This window comes from Acanthisitta chloris, unplaced genomic scaffold, assembly GCF_000695815.1.
Source record: "Acanthisitta chloris isolate BGI_N310 unplaced genomic scaffold, ASM69581v1 scaffold7310, whole genome shotgun sequence".
Classification (NCBI taxonomy): Eukaryota; Metazoa; Chordata; class Aves; order Passeriformes; family Acanthisittidae; genus Acanthisitta; species Acanthisitta chloris.
In genome coordinates, this window is record NW_008651003.1 from 10,593 (window position 1) to 22,292 (window position 11,700).

An 11,700-nucleotide genomic window follows, 5' to 3' on the forward strand; every position below is an offset into this window, starting at 1 on the left:
CGGCGTGCCGCTCGTGACACCTGTCTTCAAGAAGTGGTGCTCCATCAGGAGTCTTCAGAGCCGGATGAGATGCAAAGGAGTGAGTGCTCTGCCTCGTGAGGCTTTTTATCCCATTCGGTGGCAGGACTGGAAGAAATACTTTGAAGTGGTCACTTCCTCGGAGCTTCACCGACTCTTCAGTAACACCTATGCAGTGCATGTATGGAACAAGAAGAGCCAAGGGACAAGGCTAGAGATCACCTCCCAGGCTTTGCTGGCTCAGCTGCATTCTCACTTCTGCCCTGCCACATATGATATCATGAAGAAGGACTCTGAACGGCAGTGAGTCAAGGGTGAACTAAGAGATGTTACCCAGGAGCCCACAGCTCTCCAGCTGTTCCATCACAAATGAACCTTCTGTTGAAGTGATGTGGTGAGAGTTGAGGACAAAAGCCATTTGTGGTGTGTAGGTGGAACCTGTAGCTTCTGCTGATGTCTGTGTAGCTCTGTCTTGACTTTAACTGCCTACCAGCAACATGTTCCTCTGCAGGAGCTTTCTTCTGCTTGACTTGGTTAGGTAGAGATATCTCAGGAGGGAAGCAAATGCTGGGCAGCCTCCATCATCCCTTCAGAGAAGTTAGGTCCCTTTCTGTGGTTGTAAACCTGGAAGAGGCCTTTGTATAAGAGCATCTCATCACTCAATTCTCAGGACTTCTGAAGTTCAGTCCTCAAAGCAACAAAAGGATGGGAGAGCAAAGAGCAAGAACTGAGGAGGAGGTTAAGGATGTGCTGGAGAAGGTGTCCTGAGAAAAGTGTAGAGGAAAACAAAGAAGAGAGCTAAAGCAACTTATTTTTTCTCTTCATTCACTTCTGAAGCCTTTGGTGCATAACACTTTTTCATGTCTGGTTTGAGCTGGATGTTGCAGTCTCTGTTCGATGTCACAGATCCTCAAGACATGGACATTTGGTGCAAATCAGAACATGAGGATCCAAGGCCAGCTCATCTTTCAGAAACAGCTCTTGTGCAGCAATGATTTATTTTGTAGTAGTGGCAAATTAACACCCTGCAGTGAGCAGGAGAGCTCATTCAAATTATACCTTAAATTGCACCTGACACAGGAAGAGCTGAACTATCTTTTACACTGAGTTTGTCCATAACTTCACCTCAGATGTACCAGATCTTTCAGCAGTTGGATGGATCCTAAAGGAAAGGCATGATATTTCCAAGGCTACAGAGAGCTTGTTAGTGAACCTGTACTGTCTGAATTGAACTCCATTTATGAGTCGTTTATGGCAGCCTGGCGTACCCCTGCAATTCATTGTCCAGGAGTACAAATCTCTCCTGGAACATCTTGGGGAGGGCAGTGAAAAACTTTACTCTTCTCTCTGAGCATCTTCCTGAATTGCAGTGAAGAAAACTAACATATCTCTCGCAAGGTGCTATTGTGCCTTTGAGGGTTTCCACCACAGAGACAAGTTAGTTGGACAAACCATGTGAGAACACTTGTCCCTTGCCTTGATGACCAAAAGGTCATATTGATACTCTTATGGTTCTTGTTGAAAAATAATCGGAAAAAAGTGAGAAACAACTATGTCAACATCATTACATCTGGTTCTCACCACACTATTAAAGGGGGGTGCTGATGTACATGAGCTTGGGACTATGATATAAGTGTATAATGCAGATGAGCAGAGCATTGTCCATGCCCTCTCCTGTGCTAAGAGATTATGATCTCACTGAAAAATCTCTTCTTCCTCCAGTGTGCATCCTCTTCTTATACCTAGAAACAGCAGTGGGGTAGTCCAGTGACCCCTTTGATGACCATGAGTCAGTCAGGTCTTCAGTGTCATCTGGCCTCAAAGTGACAGATCTTTCACATGGTGCTCCCTGCAAGTCTTCTGAATGTGACTCAGATGTTTTCTAGATCTGCAGTTGCCTGAGGCCTCTTCTGTTTCCCAGGTCAACCATAAGCAATGTGAGGTTTGCTCAATTCAGCCAAGGCAATGTCAAAAATGTAAAAGACTCTGCATGCAACATTCCTCTGTCTCAGGTTCATTTGTGTCTTCTGTGATGATAAAAACAAGAAAGACAAATTGCCTGTCACTTTTATAAAGTAGTTCCCTGCCCCTCAGGGAACGTGACTGTGGGAGTTTAAGGAGGGTGTCTATCTTTTTGTGTTGACTTTTTGATTTGGTTGGACTTTTTTATGCTGAGCTGTCTGGTGCTGATCCGGGGCCAGTGCTGCTTTGTTTGTAAGCTGCCTGCCTGTGAGTTGGGCAGGGTGTGAGGTCTGTGCACATGTTGCTACCCTGGAGTGAAGAAGGTGCTGCAATCACCCCTCCAGCAGCTGGCACCACATGCAAATGTATGTGTAGTGCTGCCCAGCTCTAGGGTATAACCTGGAGGGTTTTAGTATTTTGAATGTCTGCACCTCTCCCAGCAGTGAACATCTTTAAGAAAAAGACTATGAAGAAACAGCAGAACTTCCTGACTGTACAAGCATTCTTTGACAAACTAGATGGTATAAATGGATGCTGTTTTCACTGTCTACTCTCACTGTCACTACTTTCTGATGGTTTTTTCGCTACCTTTTTTAGAAGTAGCTCTAAAATTGTCAGCCCTGGCCTAGTGTTTGATTAGTGATGGGTGGTTTTCTCCTTCTACTGATTCCTTCTGTTTTGGGCCCTTTGAGTTAAACAACAGAAATCTTACCAGTCTAGGAACCCCGACCAGAGATGGTAAAATGGTGGTTGGTGATCATAAAGGCATAACAAGGGATTCTACTGTGATAATACCTTGAACTGATTATGCAAGTGTTTGGGACCCCCTGCAATGAGTATCTGGTTTGATGTATCACTTCTTATTCTAGGAAAGTGCCTTTTTGGATAAATGGAGTGGTGGATTGTTATTTTGTTTTCTTTTCCCTGTAGAATCAATGTTCTGAAGTTTGATAAGGAAGTAATGCAGCCTTTTACCTTTTCCACTTCATCTTGTGAATGATAAATAAATACATTTTTACTATTAATTCTCTCTGCCAAGATGTTCTATTTTGTTCTGCGAGGCGTTGGTGGTAGGTCTGAGCAATCTGTAGTTATTATGCAGAAAAACATTTGTTTTTCTTTTTTTAAAGTTCTGTCCTGAAGTGGCTCACTAAAATTAGGAGTGTGGAATCAACATGAGAGAAGTTGAGCACAAGTACTTGCAGAAAGAAGGCTCTGCAGACCATGACTATAGGCCATCTTTGGGACTTCAGTAGAGGGAACAGCGGAAAGCACAGTGTGTGGTACAGATTCCTAACCCAACCAAGTATCACCCTGTCATTCATGGCCTGAAGTCTGTCTGAAGCAAGGCATTTTAGTCTCACTCTGAAGGTCTGGATGTTAGTGACCATGTCTGTGCTCTTGTAGACATAAAAGTGGACAGCTTATGCTGCAGCCATTCATTTTCCCACCTGCCTTTCAGAGCCTGATCTAAAGACCCTGGAGTCCAGGGGAGTGTTTTGAGAGGCTGTGAAAGGACTGGTGGGGTCTGGTCTGCAGAGAAGTTTTATTGTGACTCCTTGAGTAAAAGGCCAGGGCAACAGTTTTCCCTTGAGACATGAAATAGTTGCCTGTGCTTTCTTCCTTGCTGATATGCAGCCAGGGATGATGGGAAGTGGTGAGAAGGCACTAGCTGTTTCTTTTCTTGAGCTCATGAAGGTTAACTAGTAGTCAGGTGTGAAGGAGAGAAGCCAGGAGTGGAAATTGGAGATGCAGAATTGGACAGTGCAGCAGCAGAAGAGTATTGAAGGATCAGTAGGGTAATCCTGGACTTTGTCTCCTGGGAGGACACTGAATGATGATTATTTTCTCTGTGCTGGCTGAGAGGTCTGCTATGCCAGGAACTCTTGTGTTGGGGGGATCTAGAACACAGAGTAAGGAGTAATGCTCTGCAGGGTTCTTTTTTTCCCCTCTGTTCTCCTCCTTGTTTCATCTGCCTCCTTTCAAAATCAATGTGTAGTCTGGGAAGGCTGTAGCGCAGTGTAGGTTAAGAGCCATTCTTGGGGGAAAGCGCAGTTACCTGTCTTAATCTGATGTATGCTGGGAACTGAGTTCTGTCTAGGGCTGGTTTGTTCGCGGCAGGGGAGAAGAGGAGAAGCAAAGCTCTCCACATGTTCTGTTTGGATATGCCATTTGTGAACATCTGACCTCTGGTCTTTCATAGGTACTTCAGGTTCATCTCACCCAAGTAATTGTGACCATTTCCCTGTGTTCACTTGACTTGTGGTCTCTGGTGTCTTCTTTACAACTATGCCTGGAACTCCTATGAACCGACATAGTCCAGAAGAGAGAACTGCATGAGGAAGTCACTTCAGCTGCACCCTGCCATTACAGCCCAAGCTGAGATCTTGATCTTTAAATCTGTGTATGATGGTGGAGCTAAATAGCACTCTCTGTAATATGTAGGTAGAGGTATGAGAAGTATAAAGTACTCTTGACAAAGTGGGATCAATATCCGGGGGAAAATGAGGTAAGCACACAAGGTCTGGCAAGTTAAGTATGAAAACACCATAAGGATGTAGAAAGCATTGTTTGAAAACAATTTCCAAAAGGTATTAAAGCTACCAACACAATTAATGTTTTTTCCAGTTGCAGAAGACCATGACACCTGCTAGAGAGGTAGAAAGTCAGTAGGAAATGAGAGATCGAAAGGGAATTCAGAGATCAGTCTGAAACAAATCAGAATTAATTTATGCATCTGACTACAGGTAAGAGGAAGTTGGGGATGTTGGGGCCTGATGGACCTGCTGTTTATGAACAGAGAAGGACTGGTGGGAGATGTGGTGGTCAGAGGCTGTCTTGGACATACTGGTCATGAAACGATACAGTTCTCAGTTTTTGATGAAGTATGGAAGGGGATCAGCAAAACCACCACCTTGGACTTCCACACTTTGGCCTGTTCAGGACACTGGTTGAGAGAGTCCCTTGGGAAAGATTCTTGAGGGACAGAGGGGTCCACGAAGGCTGGATATTCTTCAAGAAGGAGATCTTAAAGGCTCAGGAACAGGCTGTCTCAATGTGCCATAAAACAAGCCAGTGAGGAATAAGACTGGTCTGAATGAACAGGGAACTTCAGATGAAAAAAAGAGAATTTACCAGCCAGGGAAGAAGGGGCAGGTGGCTCAGGAGGATTGCAAGGATGTCACTAGGCTATGCAGGTGAAAGCTCAGCTAGAATTTTATGCAGTCACTGTGGTAAAAGATAACAAAAATTTTTTATACAAATACATTAATAACAAAAAGAGGGCCAAGGAGACTCTCCATCCTTTATTGGATGTAGGGGGGAAGCCTTACCACCAAGGATGAGGAAAAGTCTGAGGTACTTAATGCCTTCTTTGCCTCAGTGTTTAACTGAAATACCAGCTATCCTCAGGGTATCCAGCCCTCTGAGCTGGAAGATGGGGAAACAGCGACCTGCTGCTCCACTTAAAAATGCACAAGTCTATGAGGCCAGATGGGATCTACGCAAGGGTACTGAGGGAGCTGGTGGAAGAGATCTCTGCAGTGCTCTCCATCATTTACTAGCAGTCCTGGTTAACTGGGGAAGTCCTAGTTGGGGATATCCATCTACAAGAAGGCTTGAGGAAGATCTGGAGAACCGCAGGTCTGTCAGCCTGACCTCGATAACAAGGAAGGTTATGGAACGGATCATGTTGAGTGCAATCAACTAGGGAACCAGGTTCACCCAGCATGTGTTCATGAAAGGTAGGTCCTGCTTCACAAACTTGGTCCTCTATGATAAGATGACCTGCTTACTGGATGATGGAAAGGCTATGGGTGGTGTCTACCTGGATCTTAGTAAAGCCATTGACGCTATCTCCAATGGCATTCTCATGGAAAAACTGGCATCCCATGGCTTGGACAGGCATATGCTTTGCTGGGTAAAAAAGCCAGCTTGATGGCTGGGCCCAGAGGGTGATGGAGAATGGAGTTACATCCAGCTGGGGGCTGGTCACAAGTGGTGTTTCCCAGGGCTCAGTACTGGGGTCAGTGCTGTTTAATATCTTTATCAATGATCTGGATGAGGGGATCAAGTGCACTCTCAGTAAGTTTGCAGATGACGCCAAGTTGGGCAGTAGTGTTGATCTGCTGGAGGGTAGGAAGGCTCTGTGGAGGGATCTAATCCTGTCGAAGGGTTACTGTCTGAGAAAATAACAGCTCCTGCTAACATTTCTTTACAACTGAGGAAGCTCCTGAGCAAGTTAACTTAATTGAAATTGACCTGCCCGGGCTTTTGGAAGCTTTTACAGCTCTATCTTAATCCTTTCCACAAATTTCCTATTGTCTAAGTGTAATAACATTACTGACCATTTTCCATTCATCTTAGACTACTGCTTATTGTATTTAGGGAGGCTGAAACTGAATTTAAACTCGTTGATGTTGCCATGCCTGGATATCTGATTTTCTGTTTGTGACCTTTAGGTATGTACATCATTGATACTCTCTGTTGCAAATAACAGAGTCTGAGTACATATTGTCTGGATAACTCGTATTGCTGCTTTGTGTACAGGGATCTTGGAATCAACAGCTATTAAAACTGCCATATCATTACTCCCCACAATCTATTGTTTGGGGTTTTGTTTTGGGTGGGGTTTTTTTTTTTTTTTTTTTTGTTTTTTGTAGAAACTTGCTAATATCATCTGACTCTGCTGTGGCTTGCTTTTAATGCTACTTACCCCACAGCGTGTCTATCCAGCACTGCATTACAGCTATACAAGTGGGTATTTTCACTGTTCTTTCTTTTATTTCAGGAGAAAACTTAGTTCTAAGACCACTGTAAGTGAAATTGGATATTGCAGGGTTCACTCTGGAAAGGTGAAAAAAAAATTTTAGCAAATTTTTACACACCTCCTCCAATGTTTTTCCTGTTCATATGTCCACATATTTGCATGAAATGACATCTCTAAACTCAACAGTATTTGGTTCATTCTCCTGAAGACAACAGGGACTGGTGAAAACACCTTTTCCAAGGCTGACCAGAGCAGTGTTGCTGTGTTGGTACTTGATGTACCATAAACGAAGCTTTTGAATAGTTTAATGGCATAAAGTAGTTGAAGTCTTGTTAAAATTACACAACAATGACAAGCAGTAATAATAGAAAGAAGGGAAGGTATATCACAGTGTACTTTCATTTAGCCTGTGAAGCTATATTTGGATTTCCATAGCATATTCTGGCTGATCTCAGCTGTGCCAGATTCTCCAGCCAAGGCCCAGGCTCAGTGCCTCTAGCACTGGGTCCCATGCTGCAAGAGCAGCAACTCTGCTTTGCTTCCCCAGCAGTGTCTTCCTTAAATCCAGAAGGATATTTCTAGTGCACAGAACTGCAGGAATGATAGTTGACTTGGCCATGAGAGGGCACAGCTACTGCTTTAAAATGTTGGAACCAATCAAAGCATCTTGCCCAGTTTAAGATAAAAAACCCCCATCGCTAACTAATCTGTCTTGTAAATCTGCATGTTCTGAGGGACCTCAAAGAATTATATTTCTAATTAATTTTATTTAATAGTAAAGATAGATATAAGTTGTGTTTCTCTTACTGGTTCCCTTCTTCAGGGATGAGGTGAGAGCCACCTCCTGTTTTCTGTCACTGCTGGGTAAGGTTGAGCAAATGTGAAGACCAAGAAGCCAATACAAGGAATGCACAAAAAGGGAGGGCACTGGGAAGGCTTTGAGGACAGAGGAACCCACCTCATCTCCTCTGAACCTAGCCATTAGGTTTGGGTCTTCTTCCCAGCAACCCTAGGGATGTGCACTAAGTGCAGGTAGGCTCACAAGACAGGCACTGGTTTTCCTTTTATGAGTGGTTCAAAGAGCTCACATGACTGAAAGGTGGAGTTTTTCCCTCTACCTGTGATCATGTTAGTCACACAGTGTCATAATGTTAGTGGTTGTAGTACCTCTTTCTACATCATGAGAGCACTGTGAATTGATCAAATATGCAATTTCTAAGCTCCTGTTTTCTACATCAGCAACTTCCTGCTCATCAGTTTAGCTTCTCCTCACAGCATAGGAACTGGGTTTCCTGCCTCCCTGCACTCCACAGGTGAGCCAGCTAAGGAGAAAGCAGCTTGGTTCTCAAGACCGAGAGCGTATTTAACGTCAAGTATGAGCTCCAGCACAAAGGTGATTGCTCATCCTTGTCCCTTTGGACAGGTGATCAGTGAGTACCTGGGTATCAGGGGTCATTTGGCTTCTCTTTTTCAGTTTTATGCTTGCAAAATTTCAGGCAAAATGAAATCTGACGCCTGTGCCTCTATTTCTATTGCACTCTATTCTCCCTCTTCTCCTCTTTGCTCAGCAGATGTATTTGCTAATAGCTAAACGATCCCTTTGCACAATCTTTCCTGGAATTTTTCATTTATTTGCAGGTCTATCTAGCTTCATAGGCTAAATCTCCTAGTTGCCTAGGCATAAGCTGTATCAATTAAATACTGGGACAAGGTCAAAAGCTAAGAGGACATGGTCCTGAGCAGCCCACTCTAGATGACTGTGCTTTGAGCAGAGGAGTTCACAAATGGTCTCCAGAGGTGCTGTCCAACCCTAACCTTTCTCTGATTCTGGGACTAGCTTGGCCCTGACCTGAGGCCTGGAGAGCTCCATGGATGAAAGAACTGCAAATAGCTTAAGGTGCTTTCCAAAGAGCGTCCCCAGTGCTGACATCTCATGTGTCCAGTCATGGTGCTGCAGTGCATGGAAAGAGTTGGAGAGGGGTCAGGGAAGTTACCAAGCAATAGGCTGTACTTGATATAGGTGAGATTTTATGAACACACCAACATGCCATGTATAATGGACAGTCAGCCACCCTTGACCACAGGGGCAAGGGGGAGCTCTGCTGTGAAATGAAGGACACCTGAATATGGCAAGGTCATTCAATGAAGTACCTGGCATAAGAGGGAGTACTCTCTAATGAGTGAGTAAATTATTTGATTGAAAAGAGTGTGTTTTCAAAGAAGCATTCAGAGCTTATGTCTTGGGGTGGGAGCAGGCAGCTCTCTGAAAGTGTCAGCTCAGTTATCGTGGCAGCCACACAAGCAGAGCTAGCACTGATAATTCTTAACAAAGGAAAATAAAACCATTTTCCTGCCACAGTATAAAGGTTAATGTGTAGTGAGAATGGGGTTTCAATTTCCTCCTTTTTTTTTCTTGTTTAATTTATAACTAGACATTTTCTATGTGGCACATCTATGTGACCTTTATATCAGCTATTCACCGGCTGAGTGTATGATGTCATGTCCTTTTTCATCTGCTGTTTTTTCCCCTTGTGTTCAGACTCCATTTCTCACCATTTCTTTTCAGAAGGAAGAGCCAGCCCAGACAGTTGAAACCGCTCTCAGAGACACTAACTGCTTTAAAATCTTGTCCAGCTGAGCAGTGAAATTTGTCTAGAAAATGGGACAGGTGAGTAGTGTTTGCAGTCTATAGAAGTGCTATTGTAGTAAGGTTGCGTCGTTTACTAGAATAGATTAGATTGTACCTGGCATAAGAGGGAGTACTCCCTAATGAATGAGTAAATTATTTGGTTGAAAGAGAGTGTTTTCAAAGGAGCATTCAGAGCTTATGTCTTAGGGTGGGAGCAGGCAGCTCTCTGAAATTGTCAGCTCAGTTATCATGGCAGAGCAAGCACTGATAATTTTGAGCAAAAGAGTAGAAAACAAAGCCATGTTACAACAAAGATGGTGAAGGGCAATGAGAGGAAACCATATGAGGAGTGGCTGAAGCCACCTGGTTTGTTCAGGCTTGAGAAGAGGAGTCTGAGGGGAGACCTCATCGCTGTATACAACTTCCTCACAAGGGGAAGTGCAGGGGCAGCACTGATCTCTTCTCTTTGGCAACCAGTGACAGGACCCGAAGGAATGGCCTGAAGTTGGCAGGAGAGGTTTAGGTAAGATAATAGGAAAAGTTTCTTGCCCCAGAGGGTGGTTGGGCACTAGGACAGCTCCCCAGGGCTGTGGTCACAGCACCAAGCCTGACCGAGCTCAAGGGAGTCCCATCCAACTCAGGAGATCATGGGTGCCTTTCAACTCAGAATGTTCTGTGATTCCTTGAAAACCAATCCTTTTCCTGCCACAGTATGAAGGTTAATGTGTATTGACAACGGGGTTTCAATTTCCTCCTTTTTTTTCTTGATTAGACAGGTTCTTTGCAGCGCGCCATATGTCCTTTATATTAGCTATTCACTAGCTGAATATATGATGTAACATCCTCCTTCATCTGCTGTTTTTCCCCTTGTGTTCAGACTCCATTTCTCACCATTTCTTTTCAGAAGAAGGAAGTGCCAAACCACAGAGTTATAGGATCTCTCAGAGACACTCACCTCTTAAAAATCTTCTCCGGCTGAGCAGCGAAATCTGTGATGTCTAGAAAACAGGGGCAGGTGAGTAGTGTTTGTAGTTTCTGTGCAATGACCCTTAGAATTTCAGAGGAAGACAGAGAGCCAGACTTCCTGTGTTATTTTCTGAAAGAAATGGACAGGCTAACGCAGCGTCTAAAACAATGTCTTAGCTACTACAAAAGGAGAAATGGAGAAATCTATTTCTAACTATATAGAAGTTCAGTTGCAGTAAGGTTCTGTCCTTTACTAGAATAGAGTCACACTTCCCTGCCTTCTCTACAGGACAGGCTCTGCCCTCTCAAGCCTGTATCGTTTCTCTTCTACAGCTTAAAAATGATCTACAGGATTCAACCAGCTGTGGGGTGGAGGGAGGGGAAATAGGTGTGTACAATGCAGGGTGGGATGATTTTTGCTGCCTATAACATTGACTGCACATGCTGGCATTTTTGTGCAGGAGACGAAAATGTTCTGGGAATCCAGAGCTGATGATTCATGTAGGGGCTGCCTCTCTCTCTAGAGCCACTCCATAGTGTTGCAGACTATGTCAGTTGCTCTGCCCCTATCCACCAATGTTGTAGCCACATCATAGAAGGTGACCAGATTTCTCAGCCATGATTTGCCCTTTGTAAATCCATGTCGGATGTTACCAATCACCTCTTTTTCTATGTGCCTTAGCATAGTTTTCAGGAGAATCTGATCCACGATCTTGCCTGGCACAGAGGTGAGACTGACATGTCTATAGTTCACTGGGTGTTCTGCTTTCCCCTTTCTAAAAATGAGGGTTATATTTCCCTTTTTCAGTTCTCAAGGATTTCACCTAACTGCCACAATTTTTCAAAAATAATGGATAGTGGCTTAGCAACTTCATCTGCAACTCACTCAGGACCCATGGATGGATCTCATTGGGTCACATGGACTTATGCACATGCAAATTCTTCAGTGGTCACGAACCTGATCCTCTTCTACAATGGGCTCAGGGTCTTCATTCTCCCAGTATGATAGATATGATGGTGATAGATGAGGTCTGTGAAGATGGTGTGGTACCACTATGGTACCACATGGTACAGATGAAGATGGTACAGATACATTAAAGAAGGCTCATAGTCTGCTGCCTCATATATCAGTGTCTTTTTGTTCTTTCCTTCCTTTCAGATCACGATGGCTGACTCAGAAAAGCAGGCTCTGATGGGAGCCCGAATTCTCACGATGCCCAGCTGCCTGCTAAAACTGACCAGGGTGGTGCTGACCCACAAGCTCAGGGCTCTGTTTATCCTCTCCTTTATGTTCGTGTCCTTTGTCTACATCTTGTTTTATTGGAGAATTGTGGAGAACACGAAAGGCATAAGCCAA

General features: G+C 44.0%; 1 protein-coding gene across 1 annotated transcript in view; it reads left to right on the forward strand.

Moving 5' to 3' along the window:
* LOC103798947 (lactosylceramide 4-alpha-galactosyltransferase-like) overlaps positions 1–11,586 on the forward strand; it is a gene marked incomplete at its 3' end in the record, with an annotated part of 12,353 nt that extends 767 nt beyond the window's left edge. The window contains exons 2-4 of the mRNA XM_009071238.1: positions 125–321; positions 11,291–11,426; positions 11,503–11,586. Of these exons, the coding sequence (XP_009069486.1) occupies positions 125–321; positions 11,291–11,426; positions 11,503–11,586 (417 nt within the window). The remainder of the gene's footprint in view (positions 1–124; positions 322–11,290; positions 11,427–11,502) is intronic.
* Positions 11,587–11,700: the final 114 nt, after the last annotated feature.